Below are 19,596 nucleotides of genomic sequence, written 5' to 3' on the forward strand. Positions count from 1 at the left end.
GTGCAACCTCTCGCCTGCCAGACGCAGGGGAACGTGGCGGCGCCCAGGCCGGCTTCAGCGCCCGCAGCCAACATGGCGGCGCACAGGGTTGTATCACTTGCGGGAAGCGGCACGGAGGATGGGTGCGCGCGCATGCACGCATGTATTCCTACCCTGCAAGCTGCACTTCAAGCATCCTCCATTCCAGGACTCAAGATGGCGGCTCCTTGGATAGCTTCCAATCCAGAATCCAAGGTGGCGACGCCTTAGGTAGCTTCTATTACACGTTCTAAAATGGCGGCCGCATGGGCAGCTTCCGTTCCGGTAACCAAGATCGCAGCATCCAGAACAGGTTCTGTCCCAGAAACTAAGATGGCAGCATCCTGCATCAATGCCTGGCCGCGAATAACATGGTGGTCTTCAGCCAACTTCAGTTCCACAAACTAAAATAGCTGTACCCAGGGAAGCTTCAACCCCATGGCAGTAGTTGTGTTATGGCAGCACCCAGAGGCTCCAGTGGAAGGACTGGGGGCACTGCAGGCCTCAGACTAATCCTCTCTGTCTGCCATAGCTCAGGCTCTGACTAGACAGAACCATGCACAGTCTAGGCCACATGTTACACAATCCCAGTCCCAACCCCACATGACCCTCTCTCTGAACCTCCTCCCCAAGCCACTGGTATCTGAACACATGGGCATACATGAGGCTGACCCAGCAGGGATTGAATCAGGGCCTCCACAGTTTAAAGCATAAACTGCTACTGCTTGAGCTAAAGAGGCAGGCTCCGTAGCTGGGCCTGTAAGAGACTCACAGGCTGTGGGGTTGGGGACATGTAACACACCAACCAGTCAAAATACACAGACAAAATATCAGTGACTCCAGCACCCAGAAATGGGGCCTACCCTCTGCTCCACCCACAACACTCACCACCTCTCCCAGCTCTGGAATCCACTCTCCAAGAAGGCCTCCATTCCCCTTCTGATCCCATGAGCTCATGGCAGGGCCCTTGCACACCCAGTGGCTTTGGTTCTAGTAACCAGGAAGATGACCCCTCCACCCCAAGGGAAAGGGGTGTTAGTGGTGTTGGGAGAGGCATTATTTCCTTGCTCCCAATACCACAATAGGAAACAAGATGAGGATGCCCACACTGCTCTGGACCAATGTGATGGCACCTGTGTTTTGACCATCCCACAGCCAACATGGCAGCACCCAGGGGAGGCAGATGGTGCGGTGGGAGTCACACATTCAAAGACAAGCTGGATGTCAGGGATCATGTCTCATGTTTATTATCTGTGAGAACAAAGAGGGACTGGAAAATGTCCAAGTGTCATGGGGCAAAACTGCCACCCAGTATCCAAAGGTGTTCCTAGTGTCCTCAAGAAGGCAGCATTTCCAGCTGGCAACAAGCCAGGATGTCCTTGAGCAGCTTGGGTCCCACTCTCTGATATGGGGCCCCAGCACGTCTCTTGGAAGCAGAAGGCTGTGGTTGCGGTTCTCTCTGGGATGATCCCATAGCTACTTTGATTCAAAGCTCTTCTGGAAGAGAGGGCTGAGGGTAAGTGAAGGACAGAGCCAAGCACCTGGTGGGGCTCCTTCCAGAAGTCTCTTCCCACACCCCCACCTTCCCATCATCATCCCACCCCAGCCTACGTCTGCAGCAGATAGGACATGGCTCCCCGACCCACCCTCATGGAACCATACACCACACAGACTGCAACCCCACCGGGAATGGACGCTCTGCCAATGCAACAGGGAGCCTGGGATCTCATTGTGTTGTGGTACCTGGGAGCACCCTGGGAGAGGGAGCCCCAGCATGGGGCACCGACTCCTGCTCTCACCCATTCCCTGGGGCAGTTAGGGGTGTTAGCACTCATCTGGTGCTGCACAGAAACTGTTAGCCCAGGTCCCCCTCCCTTGACACACCAGCATTTGGTTCAGCTCCTCCACAGTCGCTTTATCCTCCAGAATCCTGAGCAAAGGGGAGAAGAGCTTCCATTACTGATGTGGCCCTTGACCCCCGCATCCCCACACCCAGAAGTCCTCCCTGCCCAGCACAGGGGGTCACTAAGGCTAGATGGATAATGCACCTGGCAAAGGAGCAATGCTGAGATGGGGAAGATAGATGCTGCCTGTGCCCATCCCACTGCCACTACCTGATGTCCGCAACTACTGCCCTTGCTCTCCATGTCTTGTATCCTTTCTTCACCCACACCTGTACTACCCCCCTATACAGTATCCAACATCCTATGGCCACCCCTCCCAAGAATTAGCAACAATATAAACTCTACAGTCCCCAGGGGAAGCTGCCTCAGATACAGCGACTCGGGGAATTAACGGGTCTGAGGCTGGGACAATTTGGGGTGGGGGTATTGCCCACTTCAGAGGCGGTCCCTGTCCGACGCTACGAGCAGTCCCCACACACGTCTCCAAGGGAAGGATCCCAAGAAGGGAAGTGGGACCCGCGGGGGATACCGGTTGCTCCATCTCCAGCCCCCCAGAGGATCCAGGCGGGGCAGGGCTTGCCCTCTCTCCAGCGCCCTGGGGAAGAGGGATCCGTCCCAGGCGGCGTCCCCCGGCTCATTACCTCTCCAGCGCCCCATTGATCCGCCGCACGTTGGCCGTGATAGCCGCAGTGGCCCCGCTCAGCCGGCCGAGCGCATCGTCCAGCACCTGGGCATCACTCCGCGCCCGGCCCGACCCGGCCAGCAGCAGCCCAGAGCTCCGGCTGCGCCGAGCCCCACCCGGGAGCGGAGCCGCCGCCTCCATGTCCAGACAGGGAGCGCGGGCAGCGTCGCCTCACGTGTCTGGAAACGTCCACGTGGGGTTGCGAGGGGCAGCCCAGCCTCCTAAGGAGCAGCCCACGGTCCCTCCGGCTCTGGGGCTAGGCCTGCCCCCAGAACCGCTGGGGGCGAAGGAGGTGCCGAGCCTCCATTCCCCGACCCAGCCTCCGCCTGGGCCACTACCCCCCCCTCCCCAAAAAAGAGCACATTAGGGCGCGTGCACGCTGCAGAGGTGACAGATGTGGAGGGAAGCGAAGCAGGGAGGTACGGCGCCAAATAGGGCTGATCAGACAGTCGCAAAGGGGCTTTTAGGTTCTAAGAGACCCTTCCCCACATGGAGCACAAGCCCCGCCCCCCCGTTAGGCTCAGATTACACCCCAGCACACGGTTCCCAGGGACCAAACCGCAGCAGCCACTCTCACAGGGCCTGCTCTTGGGAAGAAGGGGTATCCCTTGCACAGCTAGAGGGAAAGCACTGGAGTGCTTAACAGTGCGCTGACACTGGGCATCACCACCAAGTGCTAGGCTGCTCCATGCTAGGGCCCACGGCGAGCTGCATGGGTACTAAGACTTCCATTATACAGCATAGAGCAGGCAGGGTGAATGCAGGGGATCTGAATAAAGGAGCCTTATGAAAAGAGCAAAATTAGTCTGGTCTTTTGAGTTTTCTTTTTATTGGAGAGGGGAAGAAGAGCCGAAGTATAGAGACACCTACAAAGTCAGTGCAGCAACATAAGGATGTTAAGTCAAGCCAATGGTTATTTATTCTAAAAATGGAAGCTATTGCCTACATTTGCCAGAATCTGAAGGAAAGTTACAGATGTAAACAACCACACAGTTACATGTTCAATGGTAAAACCCTTTTACTGGCCACTTCAAAACGTTTTACAGTTTGTAAAAACATTTACAGCCTTCATGTTCTCTCAAGCTTTCCATCTACAGCAACTAAGACGTACAATCATGAAACACTAACAGATCTAAAACAGGCTGCATTTCCTTGTTTACCATTTAATTTTTCTTTTTTTTCTCTTTTTTTTAACAAAAATGTGCAGAAAAAGACATCTACTGAAGTCGCTAAGATCTCTTGGTCTTACGGACAAGGATGTGGCAGTTCTAGTCATCCCCAGAAAAACAGGTTTTATTTAAAAAGGACTATAGCTTCAAAAGTTATTCTGTTAACGATGACAGTGCCTCCTGAAGTGATTTAAGCTTTCCTGGCTCCAGTGCCAGTTACTCCATGTCCCCCAAACTCAATGAAGCTGTGGAGGATCTGCACACTGGAGGCTGCCTGTGCCCCACCGATTGGAAAGCACACCCCAAGAAGGAACTTTTTAAAAATACCAAAGCATCGAACACCCTTGCCAGCACACAGCTACTGCAGGCTCCTGCTTTCTCCCCTTTACCCCTTTCCCAAGAGTATTTTCTAGTGGCCTGAAGCATCATTTAAAATACCAGTTGCTTTGTTATAAAAACGGTCGTCACACAGTCACACGTTCAGATACACACATGCGGCACCACAGTTGGAGACAGTAGAACTCTGCTTCTCACTAGTTCTTGCATTGGGAAGTGGCACAGGGCTGGGAGATCCCAGCAACCTGTTACCTGTGCTCTCTGGTGCTGGCAGAGCCATGTCTCACCATGTCCTGGTCTGGATGGAGGGGTTTAGTCTGGGCTGGGATGTGACAATGGGCATTGGAGACAGGGCAGCTTGCAATGGTAGGCAGAGAATAAAAAAATTCAATTTTTAAAACAAATTAAAATGTTTGTATTTCAAACAGCAAATCACAGAGAGTAGAAGAATCTTCAAGCGGGGAAGGAAAGGAACAGGGGGACTGGACATAATTAGCTCCCTAGCCAAATCCAAGGCTATAGGACCAGAACCAAGAGTATTTACAATTCACTTCCTAAGAGGGTATCCTGTCCTCACTGGGAAAGAAGGATGGGGGAAGAATCGCAGGGTGGGAGTCAAACTGATGAGAATGAAACAAAAGTAAAGATCAATGCTAAATTTCATAATGGGAAAATAAATCCCCCACCCCCCGCCCAAAAAATACAAGCCAGCCACATCCACTTCTGCCATGAATGCACTCCCTACACCCTACAGAAGTAGCTGCCCCCCTTCCTCCCCCCAACACATATAACTATTTGCCTGGGAAAGGAGTAGTTTCTGAAATTATGCCCCCTCCTCCCACCCAATCTTACAGAAATTCTGAAGACTGAGGACAACCCAAATTTTATACTGAAGCACGCTCTAAGCACTGAAGGGATCCTCCTTCACACAGTGTCCTCAGGAACCCCCCTCCCCTCTTGTGGGACTAGACTTCACAGCTAAAGAGTGTATCAAAGTCAAAACCCTATTGTTTTCAAGCCATGGGGAGAGGAGGGCAGGACACACACACACACACACACACACTCACCCACCCACTTCAGGCTGGTTCACTACTGCACTCAATCGCCTTCCCTAGTTTCCTATATACACGCTCTACCAGTTTATCAAAACCACAGGAGCACTTTAACAACTGTGCCCTCTTCTTACGGTATAAAATTGTTGCTATTCTCAGCACTATCTCCTCACAGGTGAAGGTTACACACTGCATGGGTTGCCTATATACACACACATTACGCTCTAATGAAGAAAAGATCCAGCAGAAACCCTGAGAAATGTTCCTTCTCTTCCACTAAAGAGGACAGACACTATACAGAGATGATTCAGCACCTGGCCAAGCCTGCTAGCCTCGGGGCGGGGGGGGGGGGGAGAGGGAGAGAGGGGAAGAGAACAGAGTCTCACCAAGACAGTCTGCTTTGGCCAGGGAAGACCGAGAATTTAGGGACTGGCATACTAAATTCCTGTGCTTCCTTCTGCCAAAAAACAGCTCATGATTCCACTTACAAGCTTTCAGGGAAATTTAATAGCCAGGGGGGTGAAGCAAATTGCTCGGCTAAAAAGCACAGCCTTTGGCCAGGGATACGTTACATCCAGCCAGCACAGCACTGCCAGACGAGACAACAACAGGAACGTGGAACTCTGCCAGATTTTCCAAGGTGGAAACGATCCCTTCTCCACCAGTCATTGAAGAGCACTAGACTCCAGAATCACTGTGGGCAGAGCCCCACACATCACCCCAAAGCTAGATCAGCAAATGATAATCTGGAAGGAAATTAGTTTTGCAAGTGAATGATCAGTCAATAATTAATATTGCCTGCCCTCCCAACCCTCCCTCTGCCCCCAGGGGATGCTGGCCCCTCTATTCTCACTCATCTGTACCTCCAGGTTCTTACATGTTCAGTTCCCATCACTGAGCGCGTCTTGCAAACCCCTGCACCTCCCTGCCCGGCTGCCAGTCCAGCTGCTCTAGAAAGTTGTTAAAGGGTACGTGGTTTTCCTGCCCAATCACAGGGTACAGGCCAGGCAGCGCTAAGTGCTGCACTCTCTGCGCAAACATTTTGATTACAAATATCTAACTAGGTTTGAAATGTTTTATAGAATAAGACAATATTCTTTTCAACAAACTTTTTAAAAAAAAATTTACAGTTTTTTTCCTCCTCCCACCCCTCCCCCCGCCGCCGCTCTCCCCCCAACAGCCCTGTTTCCATTGGTTGTGTTTTGGGAAGTGGCAGACACCTCCGCAGATTCAGCTTCTTGGCTGAAGGGTGAAGACGGCTGGGATTTCACCGATATCCTTGGTATCCGTAGTAGTTCCTGTAGTATCGGTCTCTGTCTTGGTAGTAGTTCTGCCACTGGAAGGAAAACAGAAGCAGTTTGTATCCAGGGGCACTGTGCTGGAAAGGCCATGTTCCCCCTATCACCATACAGCTATAGCGTCTACCCAGCCCCCTGTCCTCCTTCATAAATGTCCTAAGACAGCAGCTCTCGACTATGAGTATGCTACTCTGGCTTAACCTGCTTGCTTCCACACTGCTCCTACAGGTGACCAGGCTCTTCATTGCAATGAAAACTCAAGAGACCTCTAAAAGTGATTGGAACAAGAAGGAGCTGTCAAGGCTTGTTGCCAATACATAAGAGAAGCAGTAACAGGAACTGTGTTCAATAGGACAGGTAAAAACAACCAAACACTTTCTTAATACCACTCTTCCACGTGGAAAGTTGCTATAGTTGCTACAGGGATGCTGGGATGATACTTGTACAGGTGGACCATGGCAACAGGAAATGGGAGTGAGGTGTTCACAAGACATCTACTCTTAAGGTTGAAAAGCCCCTCCTAGAATTATTACTGCCCCGTGGTGTGTGGCCACTCACCTCCCGGTTGTACTGCCTGTAGTAATCTCGGTATCTGTTGTAATCATACTCGCGTCCGTAGAATCGATCATAGTCCCCTCTGTACCGGTCATAGAAGTTACGGTAACCCTGTGAAAACAGAGGTGGTTACCTAAGCACACCAAACAATGTGCTCTGTAGGAAGATATGGTCCTGTGGGAAGCAGAACCCCACGCTATGGCAGCACCCCATAGCCTCCTATAATTGGGTTCTATAGTCTCTTCTACCCAAACACCTCAAAGCATTTAATACAGAGGTGGGTGCATATCCCTGTTTTAGAGATGGGGAAACAGCAAATCAGTGGCAGCCAGGACTAGAACACCTAGGTTCAGGCAGCCACCAAGATGCAGCACGTGACGGCTGCCAATACTCTGAGCACAAGATGTGGCTTAAAGGTAAGGCATGGTGCAAAGGATCCCAAAGGCTACCAGGAAGGACTCTATCAGTACAGAAGTTACATTTTTTAAAGTCTCCTTCTCATGGGAGGAAGTGTGGCCTAGAGGCTAAAACACTGGACTGAGACTCAGAACATCTGGGTTCCATTCTTGGCTCTACAACTGGCATGCTCAGAGTCCTTGGGCAAGTCACTTTCCTCTCTGTGCTTCTGGCCTCCTTTGTAAAGTACTCTGAGGTCTATGGATAAGAATCACCACACAAGAACTAGGTATTATCATCTCCTCCTCCTCTTGGGAAGAAAATGGAGCAAGAATCACCCCAAAACTCCCTCTTTCCCTGTAGAGGAAAAATCAACAACAGTCGCCATACCCCCTGCCTGTATTTGGTACGAAGTAGTCAGAACTATTGCACTCACTCCTCTGTTTCCAGGCTGCCCCCAGTACTGCTGCTGTCCATAAGATCGATTGTCATAACCTCGGCGCTGTCCACCAACTAGAAAGGAAACAGGTAAGGTCTCAGACAAAGCTACAGATGCAGTACCTCGTAAACATCAGCAAGAGTCAAACTGTTCCTGAGCTGCCCCATGACTTGCAATCCCCTGATGGCAGAAGGCAAAACAGGGTGTCGGACTTTCTAATCACAGGTCAGCACAGTAACTTCCTACAGGTTGCATGTTTCCCCTTTGGGGAGTGAGAGCAGCAAACATTCAGTACAGAAGAAACCAGGACTCTACAGGGAGAAGGTTAGACTAGGTTTAACTTTTCTGTTAAAACAGCTAGAGCCAGGAGGAGAGAAATGAAACCACAGATTAAGAAGAAACAAAAATTCTGTCAGGAGAAACTAGCAAAGATTCCTGTATAACTGACAATACCAGATTTTACGCCCTCCAATAAAGTTACAGGACAGAAAAATCCAGCAGCAGCCCCACTTATCCCAATCTCAGTAGCTCCCAAGCAAAGTGAAAGAATGGTGTTTGGATAGGAAAAGCATAGCATGAGACAGGCAACACACCATAAGCAGAGGATAAACATTAATGGAACAACATCCCACTAGGGAGAGATGTCCAGTAATGCTCTGCTGCAGTCTATAGAATGACTAGGACTAATTCATACAGATATTGACAACCTACAGGAAGTAAAACATACACTGGGTGTTGTTTGTCAGGGATACTGAACAAGTTAGAATTGTCGGCAGTGGAAAGCAGAGGGAGAGAGAAACTGCAGGATGTTCTGGAAAGGTGAGAGAGATGGGGCAATGGGAAGAAACTCAATTCAGATAAATAAGGCAGCAGGGGGAAGCTGTCTCCAAGCAGGAGACTGGAGAGTTGAGACAAGCAAGAGCTTACATCATTGTGATGCTGCAGCAGAATAATGCACATTTAAGACTAGTAACAAAGTCTTGGGGTAGAAAGGACACATGCAAATTAAGAAAATTTTTTGTCACCAGTGAATGTTACAAAAGCTTATGGGAACAGAGCACTCTATAATACAGATTTAAGATGGTTACTTCTGCCATGACGGTAAGAATTAAGGACATGGAGGGAGCCCAAGTTTCACTGAAAGGCAAATGCTTTTGAAAATCTCAGCCCTCATAGTCATCAGTTAACACAAAACAAGAACAATTTAGGCTCTGAATAAGGAAGAGGAAGTTAAACCATGAGGGCAACTGGGCAAGGGAGATGCTTGAGAAAAGAACTAGAAGCTGGAGTGATGAGAAAGTTCTGTTCTCTTGCTGAGGCCTGCACTGAGTGACCCAAGTCCCTTCTTCAAAACCTAGGGAGCAGAATCCTTACAGTTTGCCTTGACATCAAGAGAATACGGCAAAAGGAGCCTTTAGATACAAAAGAGACCAGAGAGGCAGTGCTGCCCAGCCCCTACAGAGCCTCACCATATCCCTGGCCACGGTTGCGGTTCTGACGGTTGCGCTTGTTGCGATTATTGCGACGGTTTGCCCGTTTCTCAGATGGAGGGAGCAGTTTTCTGGCCTCCTCCTTGTATTTGGTGACCAGTGGCTGGGCCTCCTCCTTCACCAGCTCTTCATACATCACCTCATCTAAGTAATCACTCTTCTCCGGAAGTGAGAAGTTAGCTGCGTTAAAATGGAAACAGCAAGAGAGTTCACAAGATCAAGGCAGCTTTCAGTGGCTCAAGACCCTATTTCCCAGCAGAGAAGAGATTCAGGAGGTTAATAGACTTCCTACCCCATCACCCCAAAGGGGCACCTGGGCTCCTACCACTGCCCAGGACTGTCTGGAACTAGCTAGTTTCTCTGAATTATTTAAAGATTGTTAGAGATGCTGCAGCACAATGCAACAGGCTTGGTTGAGCCTGTCTACCTTTCATTTCCAGCATCACCGATTCAGGCACATCCTCCCCCTCAACCTCCTTCCTCAGCTCCAGCCTCTTCTTCCAGTCTTCCTCATTGGGGACAATCACAACCACCTTGCGAGAGAAACCCTTGAAGGCAAGCAGCTTCCGTCGCTGGCCGGAGTTATACACATTACACTGAGGGGGGAAAAGAAACGGGTTTCAGAAATTCATCTGCCACTAACTCAGCCCAGTCTGGATCCCCTCCAATCAGAATGGGACATGAGCTGAGGAGCATGCTCAGCATGCCCTGAAGTCAAAGTTGCTCAGGTCAGGAAGTCACTGGGATTTAGTAACAATACCTGATCAAGAATGTAGTTTCTCTTTGCCCTGGGAGCAATCTGGACCAGCTTGCTAAGGCACTGGGCAGCTTGCTGGATTAACAGGTCTCGGCTCTTGGGATCCATCTCTTCATCCTCAAGGCCCTTTGTCTGGCAAGAGGAAAAGGGGCATCAATAAGAGATTCTTCAGATACACACAGTATTCTACCAGCCCTGTGGTTACCCATCTCTAGCACAGGTGTCAGACACAAGCTATTGGTGCAGAGATAACCCATAATGCAATTCCCATAGCTCGGCCACTAGTTCTGCCCTCTGGAGCTGAAGCCTTCTTCAGCCTGGAGTCATGTACAGATTGACCTTAAAAGAGGGGAAAACCCACCCCTTTCTGCTGTTATCAGAGGAGTCCCCTCCCCTTACTACTCCACTAAGCAATTTTCTGCAATGCCATAGTTATAGCAGAACATTGGCAAGGGGATATAAACACACTATACTTTCTAGGATTGTCCAGCCAGCCCAGCCCAGTGAAGGCTCTAAGTGATACCACTCTACCCAAGGGAAGGGCTTACCCTCATCTGGTAGAGAACAGTCTCTGTTCCCAAGATGTTGTATCGTTTCTCTTGATTTTCCTGGGTGTACTTCTGTGCCCACTGGGTCTTCCCAGACCCTGGCAGTCCAACCATCAGCAGTACCTGCAGGAAGCACCACACAGAGGTTAGAGGAGAAAGAGCTGAAATGATTAAATATCTGAGTAGAAACAGTAACAGTCAACACCATGCCTTGCAGGGAATGGCTCTTTCCATATGTACGTCAAGTTTTCCTTTAAAAAAAAACAGACCAATATGCCACGCAACACAGCCACTAACTCACAGCCATGCTGACTCCTTACAAGCAATAACTAGGCCTGTCTGGAACAAACCCCATTACCTCACACTCCTCTGTAGTTTTGGGCGGAAGAGGTGTGCGCACTCGGTCCTCAACCGGGATGGCGTGGATGAACACATATTCCTCAGGAATTGGGAAGAAGGGCTCCTCCTTCTGACCGAAGTTCAATTCAACCACACAGTTTTTGCACAGCACGTGTGGCAGGAGGGCTCTGTCAGCGAGAGATTCTTTACTGATCCGGAAGGCCACTCCCAGTTCCTCCCCATTCTTGGAGAAGGACAGCTCCACCTCTTCACTCTCAAAGTTCTAGGACAACAAAGAACACAAGAATCCTATGACCAGCAAGTTTTGAGGGGTGGCCACTATTTCTCCCTTCATTGTCTTTCCTCCAAATCCATCTCTCAGCAGGTTCCTGCACGAACAGGAGGAAAGACACTTCACATATATTTTGGATGCAAGGATAGAAGTCTTCCTTCTCCCCCGAGATGGCAACCACGGGCCTTAGCTACAGCAGGGGTTCTCAACCTTTTTCTTTCGGAGACAACCCCCCCCCCCAACATGCTATAAAAACTCCACGGCCCACCTGTGCCACAATAACTGGTTTTCTGCATATAAAAGCCAGGGTTGGAGTTAGGGACTAGCAAGCAGGGCAAATGCGTGAGGCCCCATGCCACAGGGGCTCCCACAAAGCTATATTGCTTAGGCTTTGGCTTCAGCCCTGGGTGGTAGGGTTCAGGGGCCAGACTTCAGCCCCAGGGTGCTGGGATGTCAGCTTTCTGCCCTGGGCCCCAGCAAGTCTAATGCTGGCCTTGCTTGGTGGCCCCCCAAAACTTGCTCGTGGCCCCCCCAGAGGGCCCCAGACTCCTGGTTGAGAACCACTGATCTACAGCACTTACCGCAAAGCAACTAATCACATCATTCTCCCCAAAGGGCTGACCAAACTCTTCAAACTGCCCATTTTCAGCCTTCAACCCTCGTCCATCATAGCCATAAGAAAACTCATCCTCACCTGGAAAAGAGCAGCAGCTATTACACACGTTTTCCCAAACTGTGTCACTGCTGAGCCAAACTGGAAAAGAGTTTTCCACTGCAGCGCTTAGAAAATCCCAGCCCAGGCTGCAGCAGCAGCTCAACAGCTCTGTAACCTGCCCCAGCTCATAGCTAACATAACAGAAAAATGAGCTCAGTTACCTAGCTGGGAACGAGAGAAATCCACAGACCATCCAACCCGAAGAAGCGGGACCTCCGTACTGCCTTCCTTCACTGGGAGATTCTGTGTTACCTAGACAAATAAAAGAGAAGGAGTCATTTAGCATGTTGTGTGCAAAGCTAGAGTTAGGCCTCTCCGAGACTATAATCTTCCTTCAGGTGCTAGTCACATCTGGATTTACATAAGCTGGAGGCATGCGCAGGTCACAGGTCTCTGTACCAAAGCCAGAGGTAATGGGGTATTTCCCCTACTTTCTCTGTAGCCTATTCAAATACAGATCTCATCTGCTTCCAGCAGACAGGCATTCATGTCAGATACCCTAACAGTCACTACATAGCAGCAGCACCAAATCACCTCAGCCATTTAGAAGTTGATTCCCCAAGGCTTAGAACAAACAATATTTCTATAGTCTATTCCTTTGGTGCAGAGCCTAGTGAGAGACCTGACCAAGGTATGCTCCCCCAGCCAATCCTTGCGTGGCAGGGCTATTGCTTGGATTAGAGACTGCACTGGTAGGACTATACTCACTTGCTTCCCTTTACAAGGCTCTACAGTCTCCATCCACCCATTATCTCACAAGATCAGAGACAGTAGCAGGAGTGGAAGACAGCACTGGGAACCTGCACCACATAGAAACTTGTGTTGCAATTTTGAGTGAGAGATTTTGGCAGCCTGTCTCAGAATTGGGATGAATAGATTTATGTTCTGAAACCCATTTAACAAGACTGCCAAATTCTGAGCCTCAACCAGCATCCTCATGATTATTCCCATCAGAGAGGAGATCCACCAACTAGAAATTCTCTCAAATGGGAGACTGAAGTGATAAGGGTAAACCTAAGGAAGAATGTATTCTATGCAAAACTGATTCCTGTCAGCGTATGGGTACACCAATACCCAAGGCAGAGCAGCTATCGGTGAAACAGTGGGGAATTTTTTTTTTCCCAAAATAAAACAATTGCTTTATATGGGAAATTCCACCACAAAGAGATATGTTGTGACATACGCTCACAAAAACTCAGCATTTAAATGTAAGTGTTGTGCTCTTTTCATTTTCCCCAGGCAGGATGAAAGCAGCCTGAAAGGTGTTTTAAGAAAAGCTTTTATACATCCGAAGAAGTGAGGTTTTTACCCACGAAAGCTTATGCCCAAATAAATCTGTTAGTCTTTAAGGTGTCACCAGACTCCTTGTTGTTTTTGTAGATACAGACTAACACGGCTACCCCCTGATACTTTTATACATTAGATATCTACGACTAGGTTAGACAGAGGCTGCTGTGAATGAAGAGCTAGTGGAGTTAGTATCATAAAAGACTGACAGCTGAGCAATAAAGAGATAAAGGGAGTTTTATCTAGACTGATTACAACTCTGCTTTGAGAACACCTGTATGATTGGGATGCATAATTAACACTTCGAAGAAAGGAAATCTTTGCTAAAGACTAAACCCTCCATAACCCTTCAATTAAGGACAGAAGGCTCACAAAAACAACCAACCCCCTCCCCGTCCCATCCCCCTCTCCCCTCTAGATGCCCTCCAGCAAACTAGGGGAGCCCAGACTTGATAATCCTGATATTTCAAAGCAGGAAAAAAAAACCTTAAGAATTTGCAGGCCTTCTCTATATTCAAAGCAGCAAAAGGGTACAATCAAATAATTTTAATCAGAAATTTGGCTCTAACTGCCACAAAAAGTAGGTCTACATTTGCATTTTTAAACAGAGCCAAGGCCAAAGAGTTAATTCTGACAGATTGCCTCTCTCAACACTCTGGGCAGGATCTTCTCATCACCACAGCACCTTATCCAGACCTTGTTACACCCCGCCCCCCATGAACTGCTCTACATTTCAATCCGTTAAATTAAATACACTACATTCCTGATTAAATTAGACTAGCACAGACCCAACATCTCATTCAGTGTTGAAAGTGCCAGTTACCCAACAGAACACACATGCCACTTCCCAACATACAGACTCAGCACATCCATCTAGCAAGTGCCCCACCTTTGCCTCAAAGCAGACTTTCCCCTTTGTCACTCCATGGGTGCTCCTTGCCCCAGACCAAAGGGAGGGGAACTTCTCTGAGAAGAGAGGTTGTCCTCCATAGCGGTCCTTGCTTGCTTTGAAGTGGAGATCAGATGTATCTGTCAGAAAGAAGAGATCAGTTTACTCTAAGTTCCTTTTTCAGATTTACTCAAAAAGCATTAGACCCCACAAGCACCAGTAATAGTCGGGCTCATATCCAGATAGAAACTGACATGTTCGAAGGCAGTTTTCTACCATTCCACTGTTCCAACGCTAGGCAGGCCCAAAGGTTGCTCTAGTGTAGTGGTTTTCAACCTTTTTTCATTTGCGGATTCCTAAAAAATGTTGAATGGTGGTGCGGACACCTTTGGAAATCTTAGACATAGTCTTCAAACCCCCAAGAGTCCGCAGACCACAGGCTGAAAACCACTGCTCTAGTGCTACTGCATTAATGCTGCACTTACCCAAGTACCCCCATATATCGCCCAAAAGATCAAAAAGAATTAGAAATGTTCCAGCTGGAGAGTTCCACTTACACAATCTCCTGTAAATCCTATGGCGGCAGAAGGAGTAGAGTGGCCTCTGTTATTCTGACACACACCCCATTAGCTATGATGCTTGGTTTCTCAAATTATATACCCAATAATTAAATCTCTGAACTTTAAATTTACTATACATCAAATAACTACCACATGGCCTATACATACATGTGTCCAGGATCACAACAGTTTCATCATCTTCCTCTCTCGGTTCCTCTTCTGGTGGTGGTGGAGACTTAGACCTAGGCAGGAGTGAGAGAAGAAACAAGCAATCAGATATCAAAGAACATCCAGGAATAAGAACAATTTAGAATAGGGAAAACAACAGAATATAAAACAAGAACACACATTCTGTCTTATAGTCCCAAACCAAATTCTATCCTTTTCCCTGCATCCACATGCAATGTCTGTCTAACCCCAGAACTAGCTGATCAAATCTAGTTTCATTCATTGCCTGGGAAGTGACTTGGATTGCCAGTAAAACCAGGACCAAAGATTCCCTTCTGCTCACCGGCTATTGTAAGCCTCCTCTCGGAATTCATAATAAGCACGGCCATGTTCTTCTTTTTCTTCACGTTGTCTCTTAACCCCTCGCCGCTCTCCATCTGAGCCTGTTGGCTTTGATTTATCTTCATCCTCTTCGTCCGCTGTAAGGGACAGAAGAAAAAGTCAGCAAGCCTTACTGAAAGTGACACAAAACCTAAAGAATGCAACACCAAAGCCATGTCCTCCTGGCAATAAGATGACACCTATAAAATGCTTCTGTCTCATGGACATTCTATAAAAAATCTGGTCATTTCATTAAACTTAAAAAACCCCAAAACTGTTAATGGGACACCATCAGCTTAACAATTACACTTCTGCCTGACTTTCGCCGATTGTAAAGTGACATCCAAGATCACTAAAATCAGAAGATTCTGAATTTCAGTATGTTTAATTTGTGCATTTTACAGTAATTTTATTAGAGCCAGTTTTGCTATTTCCCATTTTGTTCGTGTGCATCTTTCACACAGCAGCTTGGGAGAATACAAAATTTCAGAAACAAAATAGGATTTTATAAAAACAAAAATTTACAGATGTACTCAGGGGTATGATTAGTACCAGAAACTATTTTTAACGTTTTAAAACTGACTAGACTTGAAGTTGAATCAGTAACACAGATGTGCATTGAAGAACTAAAGTGTTCTTAGAAGCAAAACATTTTGAATTCAGTTTCTCCCTAACTTACATACCAAAACCTGGGTTCAATGTTCATTAGTTAATTAGTAACATCTGTAATTGTCTGAGGATGAAGAGAGCCGTATAAGCACTAAGTATCAGTATTAATATCCCATGTTTCACCTACAAATAGCTGAGAACATGGATATGCCCTAAAGAGTGCAGGTAAAGCTCCCACCAGAGAAACAACCCTCTTCAGTCTGGTGTTGCCATGAGAATCCAGGAGAAGATTTGTTTTTAATGTATTCTAATTTTTTTAATTTTGCATTTTTATATTTTTCCTACTTTGGGGCTTTAAGGTTTTTCCCCCCCAGGTTTGGATCCTGCAAATATTTATGCACGTGCTTATCTTTGAGTCCCCCTAATTCAAGAGGAGGCAGGGGGGAAACGGGATGGGACAGGATGGTCCTGGTAGTAAAATTAAATGTGTGTTTGAAAGATCAAGGTCTCTGTTTGTAGCCACATGCATATATTTTATAGAGGAAATGAAGCTGTACTTGTAATAGTAATATAAATCTAAGCAAACCAGAACCCAGAAAAAAAAATCCAACTTATTTATTTATTTTTTAATGGTCAGATGGGCTTCCCCCTCCTCCAAACATCTTAGAAACCAAAATAAGGGAACAGAAAAGAGGGGGTGATGCCAAAATGAGGCTCAGCTTTTTATTAATCAATACTTTCTATCACGTATTGTTTTCATTTGCTATTTTACAAATTCATACCAATTAATGACAAACAGCTAGTAATTAACCTGGAAAGTCTCTCAAATATAAAACTTTGCACTGAACTCCCCCTCCCCCCAATATTTTATTGTGGGAAATAGCAAAGATGACTATAAGTTTAGAAAAATTAGAGACAAAATGTGGGCAAGATCGTATCTTTTATTAGATTAACTTCTGTTGGTGAGACAAGCTTTCGAGCTTATATAGACCTGAAGAACTCTCTAATAAAAGATATTACTTTGGATCTTGTCTCTCTAATATCCTGAGACCAGCACCACTACAACTACCCTGCAACAACAAGGTTTAGCAAAATTGTTTGTTTGCTATGGACCTTTGACAATGGTTTGTTTATAGTCGGTTTCCCTCCCTCTTTCTGTATTTTTTTCTTTAGATTTCATGGGGAGACAGAAAAAAATGTTACAGTGTGTTTAGGTACCAACACTCATCACTAAAATTGACAACAGACTTAGTGACAAGTGCTGGCACCTGGAACTACTTTCAATTTAAAACAGATTAAGATTTTATTCCAAAACGACACCAATAAAGAGAACTGTCAAGCCATTCCATCGGCGCTGATAGGACTTTCCCTTTACACCCTGTAACCCCCTTCTGGAGTTTATAGCCCATGCACAAGACATAGGATTTCTGAATCAAAAGCCAGTGCAAAGAGATGTTTAGAACAAGTGCAATAGTGAATTATATACAGGGATGTTATCACTGAGCCTGGAAATACCCTTTCAGGAGGCAGGGCAGTTTGTGCCTTCCAAATTGTAAAGTTATATGGATTTCCTCTGATCCTGCATATGTACCACGAATTGTATAAATGAACTTGGAATATTTAAAATATTATGCCACAGGTTTACAGACACCCATTTATCTAACATGTCAGAAACTAGAACCTCCCAATGTTCTGGTCTGCTCCTCCAAATACCTGCTGCAGTGATACTGGAGAAAAAGAATTGGGGAAATAGGAGTAAAGAGCTGGGGGAAAGTGGACCAGGATGCGTGGGGTAACGTGAGGTATCCTGTAGGATGTTTAGATATGAGGTAAGGGAACGGTCCCAGATACGCAGGATAAAGAGAAACTGGTGGGGGTAAGAGATCCCCATGAGAGATGTGGGAAGGGGCCTGGATGTGTAGGATAAAGGGAACGAATGTGCAGGGTAAGGTAATTCCATGGAAGATGTGGGATAGGACCCGGATGTGCAGGGAAAGGGGGTTGCGAGGACCTATGGGGTTCCCCGCGGGTGGGTGGGAGAGAGTAACAGGATGTTCGGGAGATGACCAAGATGTGCGGGGCATGACCTATGGCGGTCCCCGTGGTGGGGAGGAGGAATCGGCGGGAGTCACCTACGGTGGATGTTCCCCCCACCCCATCTGGGGCCTCACCGGGCTCCTCGCCCCCCTCTTTGCTCTCAGCCTCGGCCGCCGCCGCCTCGTCCCCGCTGGGCCCCTCCTCCTGCGGCTGCTCGGCTCCATTCATGCCGCCCCCGTCGCTCCCCTCGGGCTGGGACTGCGCCTGGGCTTGGGCCGCCTCTTCCTGGGGCCCGGGCTGAGGCTGGGCCTCCCCGCCCAAGGCCGGCGTAGACTCCTCGTCAGCCAACAGCGCCTCCTCGTCCTCCTCCTCTTCTTCTTCTTCCTCCTCCTCCTCTTCGTCCTCGTCGTCGTCGCCCTCCCCACGCGGATGGGCTCCGACCGGGCCCCCCGCAGGCCCCGGCTCCACCCCAGAGCAGGCCCCAGCAGCGCCGCCCTCCTCGGGCCCGGCCGCCAGCATCTCGGCGTCCAGGGCCTCCTGTAGCCGCTGGGCAAGCTCCACCTTCAGCCCACGGGAGTCGAGACCACGGCGACCCAGCTCAGCGCGCAGCTCAGTCACCTTCAAACGCTTCACGTCCATGGCAAGGGGGGGACAAGGCAGCGAGCGAAAGACTCCGACCGACCCAGCGCCTCGGCCGCCCGCGCCGTTACTGCGCATGCGCCGAACCCCACCGCCGCCTCGCAACACCACAGCGCAAGCGCGTCCACCGCACGGGTGGACCACCGCGCAAGCGCGGGAGGCTAGTCCCATCAAGGCGCACGCGCAGCCTCCAAGCGTCGCTTCGGCCGCTCACTGCGCAAGCGCGGGCTCGAGGCCGCCCACGCCGTCGCGCAGGCGCAGAGTCCAACGGGCCCCTCGGCTCACCAATATGCAGGCGGGGCTCCCCAACGGCCGCCGAAATCGGACATGGCGCACGCGCATTCTCCCCACAACCCACGCAACTGCACATGCGCACATCGCCTGGGCACGAAAAGGCGCACGCGCCCCTCCCACTCGTTGACGCTGTGCGCAGACTCCAATTGTTTTTCCTCAGCCGCCGTAAAAACCGCATGCAGCGTCTTCGAGCTAACCATTTAGCTGCGCACGCGCAGTCTCCCCCTGAGTACCTGCCGCCCTCGCGCTGCCTACGTACATAGCGATCGGTTTAGGCGGGTGTTTGAGGCCTCTGGGGCCCAACCATACGGGGGGGCTGCTGAATTTTTTGTTTGGCTAGTTCTCTCCAATCCCAAAGAGCCGAGATCTCTAAGCTGCCTAGCAACTGCAAGGCTTGCTTTTGATTGGGTGGTCGCCGATGAGTTCTCAAATGCCCCGCACCCTGCTTCAGCCGATACAGTCGCCATTTTGTGTCTTAGTACCTGAGTCTGAGAGGAAAGGGCTGGGAGAAATGAACCCGGCTCCCCCTAGGATAGCACCCCCCCCCCACCCCAGCGTACCTGACCCCCAATGTACTGGGGGCAATTACCTCACCCCAGTGTACCTGTTCCCCATATATATATATACACATACACACACACATACTTTCTCCAGGATATCTGCCCCCCAAATAATGGGAGCAATTACCCCCACCCCAGGATAACTACCCCCAAAGATGGGAGGCAGTTCCCTCCCCCGCCAG

At 48.8% G+C, this 19,596-nt stretch overlaps 1 protein-coding gene across 1 annotated transcript; it reads right to left on the reverse strand.

Moving 5' to 3' along the window:
• Window positions 1–5,648: 5,648 nt before the first annotated feature.
• Window positions 5,649–18,641, reverse strand: HNRNPUL2 (heterogeneous nuclear ribonucleoprotein U like 2). The gene is made up of 14 exons (XM_024204221.3): window positions 18,056–18,641; window positions 15,238–15,373; window positions 14,895–14,968; window positions 14,167–14,306; window positions 12,152–12,242; window positions 11,857–11,969; window positions 11,003–11,266; window positions 10,645–10,767; window positions 10,100–10,228; window positions 9,767–9,935; window positions 9,319–9,519; window positions 7,847–7,923; window positions 7,018–7,125; window positions 5,649–6,497 (listed from the first exon to the last, which is right to left on the reverse strand). The coding sequence occupies exons 1-14, from the start codon at window positions 18,636–18,638 to the stop codon at window positions 6,429–6,431; spliced, it is 2,277 nt and encodes a 758-aa protein (XP_024059989.1). The 5' UTR covers window positions 18,639–18,641; the 3' UTR covers window positions 5,649–6,428.
• Window positions 18,642–19,596: the final 955 nt, after the last annotated feature.

This window comes from Terrapene carolina, unplaced genomic scaffold, assembly GCF_002925995.2.
Source record: "Terrapene carolina triunguis isolate 2854851 unplaced genomic scaffold, T_m_triunguis-2.0 Scaffold89, whole genome shotgun sequence".
NCBI classification, from domain to species: Eukaryota; Metazoa; Chordata; order Testudines; family Emydidae; genus Terrapene; species Terrapene triunguis.

Coding starts and splice junctions, on each gene's coding strand:
- HNRNPUL2 (XM_024204221.3), bottom strand. CDS start 18,638: ATGCGCAGTAACGGCGCGGGCGGCCGAGGCGCTGGGTCGGTCGGAGTC. Junction 14,969..15,237: donor GAGGAGGCTTACAATAGCCG/GTGAGCAGAAGG, acceptor ACTCCTGCCTAG/GTCTAAGTCTCCACCACCAC. Junction 10,768..11,002: donor AAACTACAGAGGAGTGTGAG/GTAATGGGGTTT, acceptor TGCTTCCTGCAG/GTACTGCTGATGGTTGGACT.